The sequence below is a fragment of the Astatotilapia calliptera genome, chromosome 22 (genome assembly GCF_900246225.1).
Source record: "Astatotilapia calliptera chromosome 22, fAstCal1.2, whole genome shotgun sequence".
In the NCBI taxonomy this organism is placed as follows: Eukaryota; Metazoa; Chordata; class Actinopteri; order Cichliformes; family Cichlidae; genus Astatotilapia; species Astatotilapia calliptera.
Window position 1 is genome coordinate 20,274,659 of NC_039322.1, and position 23,400 is coordinate 20,298,058.

The following is a 23,400-nucleotide window of genomic DNA, read 5'->3' on the forward strand; positions in this document are numbered from 1 at the left end:
TACAGCTATATTAATGGAAATTAAATGTCAGTGCAGCAATTTCAAGTAATATAAAACATATGCTTAAAATAAATCTTGGTCTGTATATTTCACGTGTCAGCTTTTGTCAACTCTGAATTTTGCTTAATTGGCCATAAAATGTAGAAATCGGATAGAAAATGGTGCTGTTTTGTAACAGTCTGTAAAAGCAAATGAAAGTTTCTGTTGACACAAGATAAAGAGATCTCTATATGCAAATTACCATCCAACCTAAGGTGACGTCTCACTAGTTTCTTGATCCACTCTTGGACTGGTCAGAGGGATAGACGCCAACTGGCTTTGGTAAGATCTCTTGGTCTTCAATTTTAAAACTGTCATTGTATACAACAATGCTTGCTGTGGGCTGGAGTTCACGTAGACTAGGTGTCAGTGTCATCTCTGACGCTCTGATGCCTTGATTTGAGATTTTGATTTAATTTTGAAACTTTTGATTTATTAGTTGAAACGAAGCATAACACAGCCCATGATGTGATATCTCAGATAAGGTTTTGGGATGTTGTTTTTGTATCGTATCATGCTGCAGTTGCCTGTCTGTCTTTATGGCTACGTTCACACTGCAGGTCTTAATGCTCAATTCCGATTTTTTGATCAAATCCGATTTTTTTGTCTGCTCGTTCACACTACAAATAAAATGCGACAGCAAACGCGCTCTAGTGTGAACGCTCAAAGCGGCCCGCATGCGCAAAAGAAGCTGTCACACACAACGAGCTCTGTTTAGACCCAGAGCAACAGTATTGTTTGACTGATGGCCCTTAATATGCAGACTTCGGACTTCGTTTCCCAATTTTTGCTTTAAGTTCTTTTGTTATTTACATAATAATGTAAATAACCTAATAATGATCCTTATTGCTGTTTAAGAGAGGAGCGGTGCTTCAAATGATAGCTGCAGATTTCTGTCAGAATCTGCAGATTACAGTACAAATAAAATGTTCACATTGTCTTCCCAACAGTTTCACTGACATCCACACTGGATGGCCAGGAAGCGTTCGCGATGTCTTCTCGGGCGCTTCTCTGGCGCTGATAATTGGCTTCAGTCTTGTGTCGGTGACGTAAAAGGCGGATTTAATGCGACTTGACCGTTCAAACAGCAGTCGCTTTCTAAAACATCGGATATGTATCGGATTCGGATTTGAAAATATCGGATTTGCGCCGTTCACACTGTCATAGCATGATCGGATATGGGTCGCATAGGGTCAAAAAAATCGGATTTGATGCGCTTTCGCCTGCAGTGTGAACGTAGCCTTAATTTCATCTAGAACTGCAGTGAAGCAGTCGTGGACAACTATGTTAACAATTAAAGTCAGAACAATGGACAGTTATTAAATTTTGATTTGTTTGTTTGGTTTTGGTTAAAGTTTCTCCACCCAGCCACCATACAGTGTTATTGTGGTTCAGAGCTGGTTGTAGGAACAAAAAAGAAGCAGACATAAAATCTCTGACCATGAAGTGGTACTTTTAAATTGTCTGAATGTTTCTAAAGGTAAATCCCCATAAGCACTTGCATTAGAAGAAACATAAATGGAAGGGTTCAAGAAGAAAGAGATCAATTTAACAATGAATCTGTTTCTTTTTATTAGTTAGGCACCTACAATCCATCAATCAATAAATGAATAAAGTGAATGTTTCAAAATCGGGTTGTTCACAGGCTATTTTTTTTTCTGAGGTCCTGTAGAGACCAGTAACTATATAAAGTTATTATGACTTTATTTGGGGTTGTCGCTGCATTGCCATCGCTTGGCCTCCTCCCACCAGGTGACACCATTTAAACTGATTCCGGATAATAGCAGTAAGAAACAGGTGCGTAGAAAAGCGACGCTTAACATGTTACTCTCATCTGAGATTCTTGATCATTTTCTTTCCGCCTGATTTAGACGAATGATTTAAGAACAATGCATTTTACGATTACTTTTTAAATGTTGCTTGTTATGGTATACTTTCTAACTACGTGGTCTGATCCAGTCGGGAAAGGAGGTCGTGCTTAGCAGTGGGAAATTAGTAGTAGCAGGGTTGGTATTAGTTCAGTTCAGGAAGGGCTAAGCTTCAAGCCAGGTTAGTGAGCTGGTCCTGGTTGTTCACATTATCGTATAATTTCACTCGAGGTGAAGATGGGAGAGGTAAGGTCAAAGTAGATGCAAAATCGGGCGTCCTTCTCGCTCTTTTTTTTTTTTTTTTTTTTTTGTTAATATGTTTGTGGGTTCGTGGGTTTGTTTTGTTTTGCGTTTCGTCTTTCCCTCTCAGTAGCTACCCTAAGTCCCGATGCAATAAAAAGAGGGCATCCTGGGGTTTCCATTGAACTCCGTTTTGATTACCTGTTTTAGCCCCAAAGAGGAAGGAAAGCACAAAAAGTTAAATGGGAAGAGTCTTTCTTCCTCTGTTCTCAGGAGGTTAAACATTACAACTGATTTTGGGGTATTCAGAAGATGTATAATAAGCACTGATTATGAGCGTTAAATCATTGTTTAAGCCCTGTTGTGTTGTCCTGGATAGTGGTTAGAAAATTATAATACTTCATGCTCTTAAGTGTTTTAGAGCACTGAGTGCGTGTAACTTCAGATCAAAGTGCACTCCATTATGCAATTCCCTGCAGCATCCTGTTAACCTCACGTCTACGTGTAGGACCTGCTGAATTATTGCAGCTACAGGACTGTTGTTGAAGAGCAATGACAGTCTTGAAGGAAGAGCCTACAGTCACCTCAGTACAGAGTTTATCCAAATAGATTAGTCTGTGGTGGCTTATGATTTCATGTGATCTGTAGAGCAAGGTGTGTAGTTCAGTCTCTTGAAGGTGGCCTGATCACCCTATTTGAAAACGTGTTTAAACTTGCTTATTATCTCTGGTTAGACTTTAGGCCTGCAAATGGCATGTTTGGTTTGTTTGTTCATGAACAGATGACTGGATAACGCATATGACTAATATCACTGTAAAGCTAACCTTGTAGAGTTGGCTTTGAAAGCACTAGACTGTATTTCTCTTTCTAGTGGGCTGTTTTTGTCCCAAGTGTGTTTTGCTATGTGCCCATGTTTAATGTGTTCAGAACCAAGATTTCCCACACATAAGCTCAATCCTCCACCTTTGCCCCTCATCCCACTTGATCCCAAATCTGTTCGAAATCTTTGCACTCCTAAATCCTTCAAGGCTCAATTGCTAGCCTTTTGTTTTATAAAATGGAATTGGGACAAAAGAAATGCTGTGATTTTAAAAATGCTGTTTAATTCTGAGAACCCATAAAGGCTGCTATAATTTTGCTGAAATCAGACCACCTGATAAGCAAATAGGCTAAAAGAGATGGTACTAATGTGTTTATTTCCCTTCCAGGTTTTTGTATCACTAATGGACACTATTCTGGATAATTTTTCAAACACTGTAAGTGGCTTTGATTTTATTTTTTATTTTTTATTTTTCCTGTATCTTGTTTTGTTTATCTATAATAGCAAATAGATAAACCCAAACAGTGGGACAATCCTGTTTTCATTTTGCCCACGTTCACATTTTCATTTTGAAATAATGGAACTCTGGTCTTGATTTTTGCAGGAGTTTATTAGAGTTTGCGTTCGGGATCCAAGGCTTCATAAAGATGGCCGCTGGCACACACATGTTGACTACGAGATTTGTTTACATGTATGTGCCAATTAAAAAAGAAACTGTTCTGTTAGCTTTATTTTGTTGTGTTTTTTGTAATAAGCGTTTAATGAACTGTTGTCTCTTGCAGACTAATAGCTTGTGTTTTCGAAAAAAGACCTCCTCTGTGAGACGGCGCTACAGTGAGTTTGTTTGGTTGCGTCACTGCCTGGAACAGAATGCTTTCATAATGTATGTTGAGGTTTTCTTGTTATGATGGTGATTAATCAATGTTGTAAACTGATAATCCAGCAAGTTACAAATGTATATTTATATCCATGTCCAGAGACTTGCCTAAATTGCCACCCTGGAACCCTTTCTTCAGTCTGAAGAACACAGAACAAGTCATCCAGAGGATCAAGGGTCTGCAGAAGTTTTTAGAAATGTGAGTTGCTCTTCTGCTGAAGCAGTTTCTGAAGTTCAGTTAATGTCTCCTGGAGGAGCCTTTCATACTCCCAAAGACTGTTTGGGGGTAAAAATTAGCACATCCCTTTTACAGCAAGTCATATAAACTTGAGGGATATTAATTGGGTGAGTGAAATAGCTGAGGGGTTGGTAATTGGTTTCATTTGCTTTGTTATTAATAAAATTTATAACCAATGCACTAAAGGCAACATGAGATGACCCCCCCCCCTCTCCCCCAAAACAAGAATGCATTTTGTCCCCCCCAATTTTGAATCCATTCTCAGACCCTAGGCTGGTGCTGTGGGTCCTGGGTTCCACCTGGTGCACAAAAATGACTGGCCTCATGTGTACGAGAGTATGTAGGCAATACTGGAGGATGAATGAATTGTTGCTATTGAGTGGCCTCCATGCTCACCTGAAGGGAAAAACCTCTGGGCCGTCATTTTCAGTCCCTCTAACACTGGCAGATTGCACCTCAGATCTGGAGAAAGAACGTGGAGGGCCATGCAACCTACAGAGTACTTTTTTTTTTTTTTTTGCTGCAATGTAACTCTAGCAAAATGGACTATCCTGCTGCATCATTTCTATTTTTTTTACTTTGATTTTCAGGGGTATCTTTTTAATTCAGCCTTCTGTAGATTCAAAATTTTAATTTCCCTCAATGTAGCATCCTCTTGTTCCTAATGCGTTACCCAGTACATATCAGTATAGATATAAGCATTATTTTATTCTTTTCTCCCATTGAAATCTGATTTGTTCTCCTTAATACTGTAAAATTTTATTTGGATTTGATTGAAATGGTCTCATCTATTTAATGTTTTTTTTTCTCCTCTAGTGTTCTTCATACACCCTTGTTGTTATCTGATAGTCGGCTCCATCTGTTCCTCCAGTCAGACCTTAGCATTACAAAGATTGCAAGGTGTGCCGTTGGTAAGACCAGGTACACGGTAGCTGAAGCCATTCAGTGTTCAAGAACTGGTTGTATCAGATCAGAAGAAAAGGTTTCATGTGACTCTGACTGTGAAAGGTAAGTTATTATAGAAAATGTCTTAGTGCTTACTTGTTAACACGTGACTTAAAACTGAACTGACCCTTCAGTCTTTCTTTCAAATAGCACTTCATCATCGGGTTTGGGACTAAGTGTTGACACTTCTGGGCGAGGTAGCCCCATCTTCTTTCAGTCTGACGGAGATCCAGAACCCTTTTGTTCTTTTTCTGAGACTACCAGCCCACTTACTGAGTACTGATGTAAAGAAGTGACACTGTACTCTTCTTCTTTTTCTTGTGGATGTGTAGGTCATCTTTGCATTAATGTGTTCAATACTTCATTGAACTCTTGCTATTGTTGGCTTTTTTTTTTTTTTTTTTTAAACTTCCGTTAACATCAGTGTGACCCTTTTGAAAATATTTTAACTTGCCTTGTGTCCTCTGCAATTGGTACCATTTAAGTATCATGTACTTTAAAAAATTTCATGTTTTTAAAAAACAATGTGTAAAAACTGACAGTCTTAAATATTTCCAATGTGTACTTTTTAAAATCACTGCACTAAAATGTACTAAGGTTGGCAAGAGTTGTTTTGCATTGTAGACTTTTTTTTTTAAGGAAAATATTTGAGAATACATTTTATGAGTTGTCAATGCATAAATAAATGGCCCTTTCTTAAAGAAAAGCTTGCATCTTCCATACTGTACTTTGTCTCTTTTAATTAGTAGAAAACCTGAAGTTCATGTTCCTGTATACTTTATATATATTTTGTGACCTGTCACTTGTCCCAGAGTTCAATACAATAGACTGTACTGTTTGAACAGTCCAGTAGAGGGAGTGTAGACATCACACCACCCAGAGCTTGAGTAAATAGTGGTGTGAGATGAAGGAACATCTGAAGGAGCGTCTGAGTTAATTGTGTACATGGCATGAAATGCTGTTATTTTGGGTACAAACTGTAGCATTTCTTTACTCGTATAGCTCAGGTTGCACAGCCTTGAATTATTATTATTATTATTATTATTATTATTATTATTATTTTTTTTTTTGTCTCTTGTCCTTATCTGAAAAAATGTCAAACATCTAGTTGCACTGGCTAAATTTTAATGTTTACTTGCTATACACTGTTACACAGCTGTGCCTCCCAGGACAGGAAAATGGGTTATTAAACCTTAGCAAACTCTGTGTACACTTGCTAAGAACTCCCTAAATCGTTTTCATAATGTTTCCACCATTTACCAAAACTATAGACAGATGATTGCAAATGAATATACATGTTAAATCTAAAGTATTATCAGTGCTGGGCATGGAGAGGCTCAGCGTTTGTCACGTTTCAACCTTGTGTCACAGTGTTCCCAGGTGAGGTTGTCTAATTAAAGGTAGATAGCAAATTAATTTAACTATTAGATTGCTCTTGGGAATCACTTGAAAGGAAAACGACAGCTTCATACGTGCTACAGGAATGTGAGCAGGTGGAGGTGTGGTTGGTTATGCAGGAGTGTTGGACAGCTCTGTAAATTGAAAGCTGATGAAAGAAGGAAAGGCTCATTAAAGGAGACAGCAGCTGCCCTCCTCCACCTTCTCCACCAGCCAGCCACTGGACCCACGCACAGTCTGCCCAATGTTAAGCCTAGCCTGTCCTATGTCTGTCCTCTCCTCCTGCATGGTGCTGTCTCCCTGTGCGCACAAGCCATAATGAAGCTGTCAGTGACTTCACACACATGCCACTGAGCTGTTTTCATATAGCAAACACAGACATACGCACAGGCACAGAGGCGTGTCTGAAAACACACGCGCAGAGAATACACTGGTGGGAAAGCTGCGGATGAATGAACATTTTCTCCTTCCTCATCTTCTGTCATTTTCAAAGTCCCAGTGGTTTGTGATTGGAGCTCTCCATCTCTCTGTTTGCTGTAAAGGTTGACCTTATCAACGTACTCCATGACAAGCATACAGCGGGACACATACACAGACACTTTTTGGTTTAAAGCTGGTCAATTTTCTGACAAAATGAAATGCAAATGCAAGCGGTGGCATCTTGTATTTTATGTGAGTGTACATGCGCGCATCTGCCTTTCTTTTTTCTCGGAGAAAACATCTAGCATTTGGATATTGAGTATTCATGGTACATGTCTATTTCAGCTTGGTAATTTATAACTCAATTTCCAGTGTGCAGTGATGCGCGTCATACCTCCAAAACACCAAACAAAGCCCAAACCCAATTGTATTTCAAAGCAATTAGGGTGTCCACTGAGTTGTGAACGGCCCACGTTGCAATGGCTCAGGGCCCGTGTGATATTTTTAATTGTTAATTTTCTGTCACATTAGTCAACTTCACTGCCTTTGGACAGGTGACCAGGCTCCTGTAGCCAACACATAAAATGACACAGAACATGTTCTTCGCTTTCTGATGCAGTTTGGGTGAGGGTACTTTTATGCTTAAGGGGAAAAGGTTCTGCTATATGTGATGTACATCATATTTACAGCTATTTTATGGTACAAATCTTTCTAATGCTTTTCAATATGCATGGTCAACATTAGTATTATTTTATGACTCCAAATTATTAGCTCATTTAGACTTTCACCCGAAGCCACCACAGGGAATTGCTTCACCTCCTTGACTGTAGAAAAGCCAACAATGGCAAAATCTATGAGAGCAATTAGCCCGCGTAACTCTCACCGTGCCCCTTTCGCTTATTTTTGCACCCATCTTGTCTTTCCATCACTCATTCCTTTCACTGCCTCTTCATTTTACTCTATTTTCTCAGCTGTCTGTTGCGAAGTGAGGTCTGGATCTGACTGCCCTTCGTCTCTGCTTTCTTTGATTTTGTGCTGTGGGGGTCAAAGGCTATGACTTGCATTGTATTTGTAATTATTACCACTGAAGTGCTAATGCATACAGCATCATTAAAAGTCAATGCATCTCTCTCTCGCTCTCTCTCTCATACACACGCATTCGTTTTGCACACACTCTGCACATCGCCAGCCATTTACCGGCTAAAATACGATCCATGCACAGATAAATGTCACAGGGCCATCTATCTGGGAGTGTTAAAAGTCGGCTAATGGAGATGACATATTAGCAGCCCAAATGACTGCCATAAAAACTCCCACCATACCTTGCAGCACTGCCTGGCCACTGTGACTGCAATAGGATACAAGACTGGCACTGCAAAAGAAGGAAGAATGGAGGGTGATGTCATATCTGGATATAGTTCTTTTGATTCAGTAAATCCGATCTTTAAAGCACCGTCTGGGAGAATAACACCAGCAAACATATTTGCTCTGTGCAAAATCATATTACACACACTTCAGATGTTAATGGCCTCTCACCTTTGACCTTTTGTGGAGTAATTATGCGCCAGGTCAGCTTTAGTGTTTGTACGTGTCAATAGTAAAGCCGCCTCTGCAATCAATACGAAGATCCTCCACAGGTAAACGCGATCACCTCCTTTACTCCTCCTTCATCCCTCCTATCTCTTTATTAATTACCCTTCTCTATCCATGCGTGTCTTTCTCTCTCTGAGTGAATGGAGCAGTTGTAATTGCTTCTCTCTGGAGCAGTTAGAAGCAGCACAAAGGAACCGTATAGAAACCACATTTGCATTCGAGATGAGCTGAGATGGAGAGGAGGGAGGGCGCGCTGCCCTCCTGCCCTATACTGAACAGCTCTACTTACGCTCTCTCTTTCTTTTTTCCCCTCCTCTCCTCTATTGTCTCCCTCTCTCCATCCCTCCCTCCACCTTATCAGCTCCCACCACCACCCCCACCTCCGCCCATTCGCAGCATGGTTCCCCTCGCATTGTCTTTCCAGAGAGTTCCAAGGTCGACGTGAGCTTGCTCATCAGAGCAGGGTATTGTATGATTAGTGTTGGTATGGATGAGCTAATTTGTGCGAGGGAGTGTGTGCATAATTGTGTGTGTGCGTGTGCATTTCCTATGTGAGCATACTCGTATAATAATATGTGGCTGCGTGTGGCAGTATTTCTAATCCCTGGTACAAAAAAAGGAGGAGGGGAGGCTGTAATTAATAACTCAAAAGCTCGGAATTGCAATTTTTTATAACCACCAATATCTCACTAACTCTCAGACCTATACCATCACTCTCAGTCACTCCTGTGGTGCGCACCAACTCCTGAGGGCTCTTCTTTTCCAGCTTGATAAGCATTTCTCGTTTGTTTCAGTGTTTTGATCAATACAGTTAAAACGCCAAACCAAGCATAATTAGGTCTGAGATGGCTCCCACTGTGACCGAATAGGCCTCACCTAGGGAGGTGCTCACCATTATCATCATCACTGTGTGTGTGTGTATGCGTGTATGCTCATACCACACACAGCGTGATCTAATAGAATTGACAAAGTGCACATCAGGACGTAGATTAAAGGAAAACTCTGAGCTATAGGTTAATTTTAGCAGGTGATGGAGTTTCCCATTCACGGTGCTTTCACTCACCTCCATCTTCATTCCCATAATCATTTAGACAACCTTAACAATGCATCTCTGCCAACGGGTTCGTTTCAATATGTTCCGGGGCCACTTCAATCATTTTTTTATTGGTTTATTTACTCAGAACGATACATAGATGGAGACTGGAGAGATCATAAATTGAACACAATTACCATTATGCACAGTGAAGTGGCTCTCCTTTGTGTCATAATCCAGGGTGAAAACCTTTGTGAAAAATCCATCTCAGACCTTAAAGACCACTTTTAGGAATTTGGTGCATATCCACCCCCAACATCCACTAAATTTACCTCTCATTAATAGAAAAAGTACAACTTTATATGAGCTACATTTATCCAAATTTTGTGGAGAATATTCAACATTTGATAGCCCCAAAATACTAAAGCCCCATTCTGCTTCTGCATTATCCTTTTATCATCTACAATATTAGATGGTGTATTTTTTCCCCACCCAACAGATATTTGATATTTTGATTTTCATCCCTGTGGCAGGTGCAAAAGTGATAACACGAATTAAACTACTATAAAGGTTAAAAGGATCACAGCTCCTCTTTCACTCTGCCTTTGCACATTTGAATCAATTGTAATGAAGCAGGACAAGGTTATAGATGACATCCCCATTATCCTTTATCGCTTTCTGCTCTTTCAGGGTAAGGAAAAAAATGTACAGTATGTCTCCAGGGTCACTGCAAATGCTCATGGAAAACTGTGAGCAAGGGCAGATGACAGAGACAGAGGTTACATCAACATAGGCGAGAGTTTCAGTCAGACTGTCCCTTTAAAGACAGAAAATGGTGAGAAGATGTCTCAATTCTGTTCACGGCAAACAATAAGGGCTTAATATGATATGTGGCAGAGCCTATGTGTGTTCGAGGGGGTTGTACAGGTGTCTGTGAGAGTTAGAGGGAGAAAAAGGGAGAAGGAACCAAACTGCTGCTGTTTGGGGGGATAATTTCAGAGAACCACTGTATGTTGGGCATGTGCACGTGTCTACAAGCAATCTGTGTGCGTTTATGTGTATGTGTGTGTGCGTGTGTGCACTGGGGATGGAAGCAGGGTGGGAGGAGGATTTAGACCCATCATAAAGGAATTCTCCCCCCCAGCCCGTAGCTCATCCCGACACTTTTATGCCTTTTTATTTTCAAGCCCATTGCAGCCAAGCCCAGAGATGTGATTTATACTGCCTGGCAGCATGGGCACTGCAGCAAGAAAGACAGATGGAAGGAGGGAGGATAGGAGGAGGGGGAGCTGGTGGAGGAGAGGGGTTAGAGGGAGTTGCCGAGGGAAAGAGGTGTGTGTGTGTGTGTGTGTGTGTGTGTGTGTGTGAATGTGTGCGCGTTTAAAAGAAAAGGGGGGGGGGGGATTTGAGTAGGGAAGGCACAGAGGAAAATGAGGATTGAGAAAGGCAAAAGTAGACCTATAAGACACAAGATCTCCATTCTTTTGTGTTGAGGAGCTTTTCTCATCTGCCTTTCCTCCTCACTTCCTCTCTGCCACATCTTCGCCTCTACATCTCTCTCTCTTTAATGAGTTATTGGCCCTGTCTGACTCAGGAAGAGAAGTCCCATCTCTCCACCACACTGGCGCCCTGACAGCCTATATCCCCCCACCCCTCTCCTCTATCCTCCCACCCCACCCCCCAGGCGACCGGGACACTCCCCCTCCTCCTGCTTGCCTCACGCCTGCCTGAGGTGGGTGAAATATTCATGGCGCTCCCATTGATTGGATGGGAAATATTGGGAGTCTGTGTGTGTGTGTGAGGGGGCTGAGCATTTGACAGGCCCTGGTCTGAGGCAACGAAGAAGATGAGGAGACCGCCGCCCACAAAGAGACAGCTCACTTACAAGGAACATGGACTGAAGGGAGGGGGTGCAAGAGACGGGTAGACAGAGGTGGTGGAGTGAGGTGGCACAGTTGTGAAATGGGAGCCAGGTGAAAGCCAGCAATAGTGGAGGGGGAATCTTGATGTTGGATGCAGGTGCACGCATTGGAGATGTGTGTTTCCGTGTGTGTGCGTACGTTCCCGACACCTGCCTGCCAATGTGACGGCTGTACTGTCTCTGCGCTGTAACATCTCTCTCTGTCACCCAGCCACCTGAGAGGAGATGAGCTGCCATGCCGACTGTCGTTCATCCATCACAGGAAGACAGAACACACACGCACACGCAGACACTCACTTATTCAATCTTTTTGGGATACAAAGCTAAACGTGCTTTAATGCCTTCATTTACATTTCCACTTAGATGTAATGTTTCTTTGGTCTCCATCGATACATTTTCCTTTCCCGCTCTCTTACCGTCCCTCTTTGCCTCAATTGCTGACCATAACTGTCATGAACGCATATGAGAGAAGTAATTGCCTCCCAAATTTATCTCTAAATGACAGCAGTGATTGGTGAAAAACATTTGGTTTATTACCCCATTAATTCACTATTATTTTGCCCAGAGACTTCATATTTAATACTTAGCACACATATCTATCTGGTTCAAAGCATCCTATGTAATCTCTAAAGAGCAGTGCACTGGTATCTGAAGCAGAGGGGCACATTGTTATAATCTAAACACAACTAGGGTCAGTTGAAACATATGTTGAGATTAATTGCAGCAGTCGTAAAAAGTGCTCTTTTTAAAATTAAATCCTAATTACTTTTGTCATTAATTTTAATGGGGTCATTTATAACGTCTCAACAAAACCCTGCATGCTGCAAGCCTCTGTGAGTTTCAGGAAAACAAAATACTGTCACATATATGCCTGTTTTTTCCCCAGTACAGATTATGATTTCTTCAGAGTAAGAATAATATAAGCGTGGATTAAATTAAATTTGGCCAACCGGTGTTCCTTCCAAAATGTCACTTTGTTCAATCCTAGAGTGGCACACATAGGCTATGACACACACGTAACGTAACGTAAGTGTCAGGTTTATTTGCATGGATGTGTTCAAAAATACGTAGGATAGTATTGCTGGTTAGTATACCAGTCATATCATAATTAAGTATTTCTAAGAATGTCAGCAAATTTATTAAAAAAAACAAAACAAAACCCAGAAGCATCAGTGTTTTAATTTTCATCAGTATTTTATACCCCGATCTTTCTCATTCCCGTGCCTATAGCTGAACCACAAACATTTACTTAACTTAAAAAGTCCACATGATTTACTTAAAAAGTTGGGCACTGTGTAAGCAGAACGTTCATATTTATTATGAATTTTATTCCCTCTCTTCCTTAGTCTGTCTCCCTATGCTCTCTTTCCTCTTCTCTTTCCACTTACCCTCAGTTGGTTGTAGCAGATGGCTCCTCCTCCCTGAGCCTGGGTTCAGCTGGAGGTTTCATCCTGTTAAAAGGGAGTTTTTCCTTCCCACCGTTGCAAAGTCCTTGCTCACAAGGGGTCATTTGATTGTTGGGGTTGTCTCCAGTATAAAAATGCTTTGAGGCAGTTGTTATTGTGATTTGCTCTATATAAATAAACCTGAACTGAACTGAATTTGGAGTACACATGCTATAGTATGTGTACTAGTTTGGGCAGTGTATTGATATATTTGTCAGCATTTCCTGTAGCAGGAAAGTATACGTCAGATTGACTTAGTCCAAAGGTTGTCACCCTGAGACATATAGCAAATTTATGTAGTTTTAATTGTTTTGTGTTTTTAGCACATTCATGGCCTTTAATTTCATTACAAGTTATCTTATATGATTGGCTCTAAAGCATTTATCAAGGGCAACTGTTAGGATATCAGTGATTTCCTTTATCATTGTATTTTTATATATTTCATTCATTTCATTTTTTCAATTCTTACTGAAGGAGTAGAGCTCAACTAACATGTTAACCTGTGGCTACAGTCCTCTGTTTTTCTGCCATCTTGCAGCAGTGGCAAATTTAAAAACATCGCTCCCAGTGGCTCTTTGTAGGAGTAGAACCTCAAACGGGTCAAACAGATCTTTGTATGGTGTTTTTTGATAAGGCTGTTTGGAAGACGATGATAATACGTTTGCTGGGTACGACGCTGCTTGTGCTTTTCATGACATGACAAACATGAGATTTCGGTTGGACTTCCTTCCAAGTAATCACGTGCCTACTGAGAAGACACATTTCAATCACAGCTTGCGGTTTACACAGTAACTTTAAACAATGTCTTTTATGGCCCTTCACATTTTTTTTTCTTTTTTAATTTTACGAACAAGCCTGTCCATTGGGTTTTATTTAACCGCAACAGTCAATTGGCACTAGAGTTGTTTCAGCTTGGCACAATTTATGATCACTCTAATTGCTCACCGCTCCCATCTCTTGGCACATATCTTCGAACGAACAAACACGTGCTGCGCTGTTTCTTCAACCGCTCGTCGTAGGCCTAACAGCCCTTACTGGCACGATGAATTTGATAAATCCTTTTATCGCCCCGGGAGACAATTAAAGCGCATGTGACAGGGGTCCCTATCTCCGCTCTCCTCCTGTAGCGCTTCATTTAGAAGCCATTTGTCTCCGCTATGGATTTCCTATTTTTAATGGCGCGCGTATGCAGGGGTCGGGCCCGTGCTGAATAATAGATGCCTTTCGCTCCCTCTCTTTCCCTTTCATTCGCTCTCTCGTCCATTTCCTCATTGCAAGGCCCCGTGGGAAGCTGCCAGTGTCACTCCGGGAAACTAAGGTGCAGTGCTTCTCGTGCTCTCCAGATTCTGACAGGAGGCTATTCAGTCTAGTGGACAAGGCTTTTGGTGTGGAAGCTAGCAGCAGACAGTAAACTGATATCAACGGGCACACGTTAACCCTCAGCCTCCCCCCACCTTCCCTTCTCTTCAGTAAAGGACGTTTATCAGAGAAAGTGGGGCTGCTGCGCAGTGAGGTGATATATCGCCCTGGCTGAGCGCGGATGAATAGACTAGTAATTATCCCGTTAAAAGGGTGGCCAGACAAAGAGAGAGCCTCGCTATAATTTAAATTGTTTTGTTTCCCCCCCAGTCGAAGCCTGGCCCGCTGACTGACATCATTGGAATGGGAAAAGTGAACCTATTTATAGCCTGAGACGTTCAGCTAATTGTAGAATTTAATAAGGTTTCTGGAAGAGTGGATTCTGTAAAAGCCAGAGGCCTGCACCTCCCTTGCACTCTGCTCTTATATCTCCTTCACATCTTTCTTTGGCTTTGCAGTTTTCTTGCTCCCATATTTCTCTCTGTCTCTTTTAGCTGAGCCTATCCTCCTATCTTGCCATCTTCTGTCGTACCATCTTCTCTTTTTTTGTGTGTGAGTGTGTATTCTGACCTCTCCCCCCACGCTTCACCTCCCAGTGACCCCTCGATTTTTCTTCCCCTCCCTCGTCCTGCTATCTCCTATCACATAAAATCAACCTTAGACTAATGCTCTGCTCAGTTTGACTGTGTGTGAGATTTGGATTGTGCGATTCTCAACATGCCACAGTGGTTTAAGCTGTGCAGGGAAATGTGTATGTGCATGTCTACGATTACAACCGATGATGTGTCCAAGTGTGTGCTCATGTGTATGTGCTTGTAGTCTTGTCTGGTGTGTGTGAGACAGGGGTAATTGAGCTCAGAGGGTTTTCTGTCTTTGGTGGCAGAGGGGAAATTGGAATCTTCAGAATCCATTAGAGAGGCCCTCTCACAGTGTGTGCGCGTCTCTCTGTATATGTGTCTGTGTTTGCTGTATTTCTGTGTCTGTGTGTGTGTGAGTCATGTCTGCATGATTAGTGACAAAGAGAAGAGTCAAGTGTGTTGAGGGGTAAAGAAGTAACTGTACCAATGAGCATGCAGAGGATGGGCATTATAAAAAAATATATAATATCACAAATTAACTGAAACGGTCTTGGTTGCTTGCTTTTGTTTTGCACTGTGTGCTTGTGTGTGGAGTCCCCAGTGTGCATACGCCGGTTCTCTGACACTAACTGACTGAATGCCTTCATAGACTGCAGGGGAAATTGGGAGAAGGGAGCTGGAAGGTGAGTGGAGAGAGAAAGGGGGGAACAGCAGGTAGCCAGCACCAGATGGTCTCATGCTTCTTCCCTGCAGAGCTATCACTCTCCTCTTTCTCTCTCCACTCCTGCCTCATGTTCTTTCCTGCATCACACTTAATAATGTATCATATCACCTCAGCGTCCTTGCTTATGTACAGTAGGGTATTTACTGACTTGAGCTTAACTCATTGGTAAAGCATGTTCTTTGGCAGTTCTATGGCTACCTGAAATTGTTGTAGGATTATGTTTAAGGTTTAAAGAATTCTGTATTTTTACACAAATCACATAAAAAAACAGCACTGATATATTTATGCCACTAATATGACTTTGCATTGATGCTGACAAGGTACGTCCGTACCAAGTGTAAATACTCTGTGATATAAAATATTTAAAAACCATCTATCACCTTTTGTAGTCGATTACTGTTTTGTTAAATTAGATTTTTTTTTGTATGTTTCTCTCTGACCTTTGGGTTAATAGACATTATACATATGTTAATGAAATGTTAAAGTGACATGACAGATTGTCTTTATTTACATAGAAATTGTTTCCAGTGACACCTCACCAATTTTCACACATGCGATGCAGTCTTGCACTAGACACCACCTGACAATCGTCCATGTGAGAACACATGCAGTTTCTGTTTTTACACTGCTGTTGCCAATTCTTCAGGTGAGTAGCACAGCTAAACTCCTGGTGAATTTCTTGCTAGCCAGCCTGGGTGTCATGTCTGCTGCTACCTGCCTTCTCTGTTAGGAGTACAAGCACTTTTTTCTGCAGTGTGCTTCATATAAGAATGGACAACTGTGAAAAGAGCCTTAGTTTCTAAAGAAAAACTTTGAAAACTGCTCCTTTATTTAAATGGATTGTCTGTTCAGTCTTGAAATGAAAGGCGTAGTAGTATTCTTTAAATAATTATTTTGTTATCTCAGATGAGGTCTGGATTACCATGGTGATGGTAATAACTCTTAGGAACTTATATGAAGATATAAAGCAATTTTTTTTTTTTACTTGCTCACCTAGATTCAGTTTGCGCAGACTACAAAGCATGCTATCCACAACACAAATGCAAGAAACTGTGTGCATCACAAAGTAGAAAATTCTCATCGATTACTCATCTACAGATCTGCAAATGCGATTTAATTTTGTTTTCCTTCTCTATTCAAATGCGTGCCCTCACAGTTGCAGGTCTCACACAGAGCACTTCAAACTGTCCTTTTGAGGACTGGATATAGCACCCTGCTTAACAGTAGCAGTGTGTTCCTTATGGTGTGTTTTGATGCCAATGTGATCGTTGTTTTTAAAAGAACAGATTTTTTTTTCTCTGATTATTTCTACGTGGTTTCCTTGTGCTCTGAAAGACAAATGCCCCTGCAAAACCCCTGGAACATGTTAGCATTGAGTGAACAGAGTCCTATAGGTGTCCGCCCACTCTGGTAAGTACACATATTTTTGCTTCTATTTTTCTGATTCATTCATAGCACCTGAGAGTGTAGCGCAGTAAGTAGCCTAGCATCTAACTGGTGACAGTACTGACTAAACAACTTCCATGAAAAATTCATAGTTTCATTTAAAAAAAATTATAAAAATGAATTGCCAGTATCTGGAAATATTCACATGTATTTTGATTTACTTGTAATTCGAATTCAAATTAGAGCAACCTTGCCATAACATGGGTTTATGCTAGTAAGCTGCAAGCTAGTGCTTAAGATATTATTACTATTCACTCTTAATATAGATAGGTTCATTAAGACATGTAATCAGTATGTTTAATATGCGGTATTATATAAGAGTCAAGCATCCAGGTATTAATGAAAAAGAGAATTTAGGAGAATGAAAAGAGGTCAAAATTAGCAGGACAATGGCTAACGAATTTACAATGGCTGAGGTAAAGATAAAACACAAAGGGCCTACTATGACTGAAAACTGATAAACTAAATGCCACCGAAGAATCTAAGTTACACTCGATGACTTATAATAAATAATTTGCAGCCTTTTTGCTAACAGCTGAGCTATTGCTAGGCTAATGACAGTTTTGTTGTGTTCTGGATGAAAGTACAAATTGTGTGACAAATTGAGCCTCCTTGGAGGCACAGGGTCTAGCTGTGGCATCCTACAGCAAGATGACGATAACGAAAATGAATATAAATGCACCCAACCAAGTCTCATCCACAATAAGGTTTGTGATATTTTGTTGTGTGGTTGGGCTTTGAATCGTTTTGCTGCCAAAAAGTCACAAATTCTTTCATTTCTAAAAATGCTGGAATGCTGTGCACTCAGGGGCTGCACAACACTATTTAAAAGCTTGGTTTAAAGGCACGCTGTACACGAATAAAGCAAAAAAAGAAAAAAGAAAAAAAGAAAACCAAAGAAACAAAAAAACCCCCAGAAATTAGAGGCCTGAACTTGGAATCAAAGTTGACTGTCATTACATAACAAGGCAGTTTATGTAAAAATAATATATATATAGAAACAAATGTGTTTCTTGGCAATTGAAGTGATAAGTGGGTTATTTTGTTCAATACCATAGTGTTTGTTCTTTGGGAAAACCAGCACAGATCAATACAGTCGTAGTGTTAGCGCTTTACTTTATGTTCTAGGACTGATAACAGTGTGATGATGTAGTTTTTTTAAGGCACTATGTGTGTAAAGTCATTCCTATGTTGGTAGCTGCTTAAAATGATATAAGACTGCACAGTGCAGTAAGAAATTTGCATATGTATGTGTTTCAGTTGTGTCTGTGTGAGTAGCTGTAAGTGTTGTGTGTGTATGTGTGTGTCGGCATGTGTGTGTGTGTAATGATTAGCCTTCTCTTAATGGGAAAATAACGTCAGAGCCACTGGGACGTTTAATCCATCTGAGCTGATTCTGTTTCCATCACAGCTATTGATCAACTCCAGTGACAAATCAACAGGGGGCTACATGTATTTGTGTGTGTGTGTGTGTGTGTGTGTGTGTGTGTGTGTGTGTGTGTGTGTGTGTGTGTGTGTGTGTGTGTGTGTGTGTGTGTGTGGAGAGCACCTTACACAGCATTTTACTATGTCACAACCCCAACACGTAATGCAACAGTAGACTCCAATAAGGTGCTTTCCTGTTTCTTTACGCTCTTTTTCAATCTTTCTCTCCCTCATTCCTTCATTTGTTTTTCATCTTTTTTCCCCTTCTCTTGTTTTGTCTCTGTTTTCTAGCTCACATGCCTCTCTTCCCTCCATCCCTCTCTCTGTGTCTCCTGTCTTTAAGTGGTATTGGCTTTAAAGGGGCAGCAAATCAGTTGTTGATTAATACTGAATTTTTGGGGCCATTTGTCTGCACCGTTGCCCCTGTCTGTGACACCCACCCTCTTCTCTCCCCCCCTTTCCTCCTTCCTTCTCTCTCTCTACCTCTTTCCTCTCGTGCGCCTTCCCTCTGCGGTGATGAATGGCCGACCGATTGCCGAGGGATTAGAGTCGTCACGGTTACCTGTGCCTTGACAAAGTGGTCCTGATGGGTGACCAAGGCACTTCATGGGGGGGTCATATCTCAGCATAGACTAGTGTGCACTTATTTCGGTGTGTGTGTTTGTCTTTGTGTGTGTAGCCAGCCAACCCTTTGTGTGGTCTTTATGTGTACAGGTAGTGTTAGTGTACACAGTTTATCATGTTTGTTGCCGTGATAAGAGGCAGGGCTTTGTTGCAGTTGTGTGTTCGTGTTTTAAACGGGGCAGGGGTGAGCTCCAGCTCTCTCAGATGTTGATTCTGTGTGACAGAGATTGGCGAGGTCCCAGCAGCAATGTGACCACACTGACACCCGAGAACCCAGTAAACGGTTGCTGGTCGACACTGATGAATCGTCACTCGCAGGAATCGAACACAAGCCTAATCAGTGCATGCAGCATTTTTCAGTTTTGTCCTGCCTTATCAGGTAAAGGCCATCAGCTATGTCAGGTCTCCTTGGCCCAGCCCCTCTGTCACTCACACCCGTTGGTGATTAGGTGCATTAGAGATGAGCAAGGAGAGGTTGTGATTTCTGTCTTCAGGTGGATGCAATTGCATGACTGTGACTATATACAGATCAATTGTTACTGGTCACTTTCATAAACACTGGAAATTAATTTCTTTTGTGTAACCCACATACAATGAGGGTACCACTTTAAGGACTGATATGAGGAGAGATGGACAGCCTGCCCAACCAATCGAAATGCACAGGTCCCAGTATGTTTTGACCAATGGGAGAGCAGTCTGCCGCTGTATGTCCCACCTACGTGCTCTGTGTTTGCTGCTATGTGTGGAGGTAGTCGCGTGCTGGCAGGAGAAAAGAGAGACTGAAGCTTTTGAGCTGGAAAAAAGTATTAGATATAAGTTGCAACCAACTGTGTTGCACATAAGTTCACTGGTTATCAGCTAACTTTCATGTTAGAAGTAGCCGCAGTGAGTAAACAGGCAAATGCTGCATTTTTCTGGTGACTTTAAAAAGTACCGCGTGGAGCTAAACTGTTAGCCTTTGTTAGCTCTAGTTGCTATCAACTGCCTGGGAGTTCATCTCAATCTGCTTCCAGAAGCAAGGTAACACTTGAAGCGCAACTTATGTTTATTTTTCCTTCATGTCGTATTACGGTTATTAAAGAGAAAACAACATGTCCTGTTACGTTATTTAGAGCCCTGCATTTTCCGACCGAGAGACACTATGCCATTGTCTTCGGCCGTGATGCGCTGAGATCGGTGAGCACATGTTGTATGTCTCAGTTAGTTCATGTCTGTTTCACATTTTATTGTTGAGAAACTGAATTAATCTCAATTGTTTGATTAATAATTGTCGCATATGCGACATATATGCATATGCACTGACTTTACTTGGTTTAATGCATAGTTTGTGTAAGAGAGATGTTTTATTTTTGCAAAATTGAGTATTTTTATTGCAAATTTATGTTGAATGTGATTTAAACAAAATCCTAAGTTGTGAATTATAGCTAGAACAGCATAATTAATATTTGAATTGCTCTTCTGACCCTGTCTGTTGACAGGTCAGGTTTTTTTGTATGCTGAATTGTTCCTGAGGTGGATTCCTCCAGTGAAATAGGATTCCTCCAGTGAAATAGATGGCGAGCCTTCCCACCTGGACTTAGAGAGACTGAGATTCGCTTCTTTTCCACTTGATGATCTGCTGCACCTTGCGGTGTGGTAGGACTGTATCACTCACACTTTCACGCACAGCTGGTTATACATAAGACCACTGACTGACATTCTTTCATCCCTATTTTCTTTCACACCCTGGGAATTTTTTGGACTTTACCCCTTGGACATTTTTTATTTGGGACTTTAAATAATGAGCTGTTGTGTAGAGCATTCTCCACATGTGAAAAGAGTGTGAGATTTTCATTTGAATGTACATTGGATTTGTGTAATCTGTTTCTATAAGAGTTAAGGAGTCAGGTTACTAGGGTGCACCCGAGCATTGAAAACCAAACATTGAAAACCAAAAATAACACTTGGCCAAGTCATTGCTTTAGTAGTTTGTGTTTTACTTTTCTTTTAATTTTTGTAAGTTTCCTTTCTACCATTGTAAAGTGTCTTTAACCTGTGCTTGTCAACCTTATGGTTTATGTCACTAAAGTTGGACGGTTCTTTTGAGTTACATTCTTGTCTCTGTGTCTCATTTGAACACACCCCTGTGCTCCTATAGTCGAGCCTATTGGCCCATTGATATATTCTTTTCAACAATTCCCCTTACTGTGTTACAGTGAGAGCTTTGGCGAGCCAGCCAGGAGCATGGTTGTGTGTGTTTAAGTGCTAGACAATTTGTGTGTGGTGTTTAAAAGTGCTTAATCTGAGCTATAACTTCTAGAGAGAAAATGGATGTTGTGCTAAGTGAATCCGTCAGAATTCCCAATTCTGTAGTTGTTAGTGGGATCACAGGATCAGAGACTGATGAGGAAGTGTCCACTTTCCTCCAAAAATATGGTTCCATCAACCGTTACTTTCGTCTAGACAATCCTGAGTCAGATTACCATAAGCACATGATCATCGAGTTTACACATGAGACTGCCATGCACACATTGGAGCCACTGTTACCTCTGCGGCTTCCAAGTACAACCCAAGCAGGCATCGTGTATGAGTTAAAGGCCTTAGGAAGTGTTTACTCCCTTGATGCCAGAAACAAAGCCACTAAAATGTACATGGAACAGCTCCGTGAAATTGCCAAACTGAGTGGAAATTCATTAGAGGAGATGTTAAAGGAAGAACTTAAAAATCTGGTTTCATCGGCAGGAAGTGCTATTTCCCAGTCATCTCAAACTGGTCCAGAATCCTCAACTGTACAGAGCCCACTTCCACAGGAAGACTTAACCAGCAAGGGAGACGTTTCATTTTCTGAGGACCCTCAATCAGGTGTACCTCTAGACTCCACAGTTTTGACATCACCAAATAACGCAAGTAAATCTCTTACCTCTCCCAATTTCAGTGAAAACCTGACTGATTTCAGCCCCTCACAGACTCTTCCAGCTTCTTCTGGGGCCGCTTCTAGCCCCATAATTGATGTTAATCCAACTGCTGTTCAGCGAGTAGTTGTTGAGCATGTAGTGCGCAGCAATGAGAGCTCACCCCAGTTCGCATCATCTGGTAGACTCAGGGCTTATTCGGGCAAGAGCCCACGTCCTAGCCATGAGGCAGATTATGATACGTGGCGAGCTAGTGTTGAAATCCTTATTAGAGATCCTTCTGTGTCTGATCTGCACTGCACACATCGTATACTTGACAGTCTGCTTCCTCCTGCTTCCGAGATGATTAAACATCTGAGTCCACAGTCTAGACCCTCTGCCTATCTTGAGTTGCTTGACTCTGCCTACGGAACAGTCGAAGATGGTGATGAGCTGCATGCTAGGTTCATGAGCACATTTCAAAATGATGGAGAGAGAGCTTCTGTTTTCCTGCAGAGGCTGCACACTGCATTAAGTAGAGCCATGAGACGTGGTGGTGTGTCCGCTCATGATTTTAACCAACAGCTCTTAAAGCAGTTCATTCGAGGTTGTTGGGAGAATGCACTAATAATCGATCTTCAGCTAGAACAAAAAAAAGAAAACCCACCTTCCTTTGCAGAGCTGCTGCTTCTTCTTAGGACAGAAGAAGATAAACAGGCTGCAAAAACTGAGCCGCATGAGGCAGCATTTTAGTCATGCTAAGTCTGCCCAAAACTCTAGAAAGCAACACGCCACGTCACACGTGCAACTCGCACACACCACCAATAATCTGGTGGACAAATCTGATCTTGAGACGCTAAAGCAACAAGTTGCTGACCTCAGCATTCAGCTTAACAGTCTTGTATCTGAGAATCATAAGACGAAACAACCTAAGCAGCAAAAGGCGAGGTCCGTCATACCTGACACCCACGGTGTGAAACCAAAAGTGGCCAGTCAGCATCCCTCCACATTTAAAGCTAACAGTAGACCACGTCCATGGTACTGTTTCCAGTGTGGGGAGGATGGCCATGTCGTCTCAGTTTGTGATAAAGCGCCAAACCCTTCCCTTGTAGCAGCTAAGAAAAGACAGCTGAAAGAAAAACAGGCTGCTTGGGAAGCCTCTAATGCTTCTCGAAGTGAGGCACATTTAAACTGAAGCCTACTCCCATAGAGGGACATATGGGAGTGGAGTCTCGCAATGTCAGTCCCAAAATCCTGAAACCTGCCATTAAAAACGTTAAAGTGGAAGGATCAAAATTTCCACATGGCCTTGTAGGAACTAAGACCACAGCTCAAGTAACTATTGCAGGAAGAGACACAAACTGTCTTTTGGACACGGGTTCACAAGTCACAACTGTACCCCAGTCTTTTTATGAAGAACATCTTGCAGATCTGACCATTCATCCCTTAAATGAGTTGCTTGAAGTGGAGGGTGCCAATGGCCAGTCTGTCCCTTACTTAGGATATGTTGAGCTTACCATCACCTTTCCTAAAGAGT

General features: G+C 41.5%; 2 protein-coding genes across 5 annotated transcripts; both read left to right on the forward strand.

Moving 5' to 3' along the window:
- The first annotated feature begins 298 nt into the window (after window positions 1-298).
- LOC113014872 (sorting nexin-10A-like) lies at window positions 299-5,733 on the forward strand. 4 transcript variants are annotated; one of them, XM_026156664.1, is made up of 7 exons: window positions 299-321; window positions 3,356-3,403; window positions 3,572-3,658; window positions 3,750-3,850; window positions 3,945-4,043; window positions 4,899-5,090; window positions 5,178-5,733. In XM_026156664.1, exons 2-7 carry the CDS (start codon window positions 3,371-3,373, stop codon window positions 5,308-5,310), a joined length of 645 nt encoding a protein of 214 aa, XP_026012449.1. In that variant the 5' UTR covers window positions 299-321; window positions 3,356-3,370; the 3' UTR covers window positions 5,311-5,733. The 4 variants fall into 4 exon arrangements, with proteins under 4 accessions (XP_026012449.1, XP_026012448.1, XP_026012445.1 ...); XM_026156663.1 differs by lacking the exon at window positions 299-321 and adding an exon at window positions 1,732-1,836; XM_026156660.1 differs by lacking the exon at window positions 299-321 and adding an exon at window positions 1,843-2,153.
- Window positions 5,734-19,582: 13,849 nt separating this feature from the next.
- LOC113015256 (uncharacterized) lies at window positions 19,583-22,616 on the forward strand. The gene is made up of 2 exons (XM_026157204.1): window positions 19,583-20,013; window positions 20,106-22,616. Exon 2 carries the CDS (start codon window positions 21,300-21,302, stop codon window positions 22,614-22,616), a length of 1,317 nt encoding a protein of 438 aa, XP_026012989.1. The 5' UTR covers window positions 19,583-20,013; window positions 20,106-21,299.
- Window positions 22,617-23,400: the final 784 nt, after the last annotated feature.

Bases quoted from the DNA above. Each gene is read 5' to 3' on its own strand.
- LOC113014872 (XM_026156660.1), top strand. The intron at 3,659-3,749 runs GTATGTGCCAAT...TGTCTCTTGCAG, and splicing joins ACTACGAGATTTGTTTACAT to ACTAATAGCTTGTGTTTTCG. The intron at 5,091-5,177 runs GTAAGTTATTAT...TCTTTCAAATAG, and splicing joins TGTGACTCTGACTGTGAAAG to CACTTCATCATCGGGTTTGG.
- LOC113015256 (XM_026157204.1), top strand. From the start codon at position 21,300: ATGGATGTTGTGCTAAGTGAATCCGTCAGAATTCCCAATTCTGTAGTT.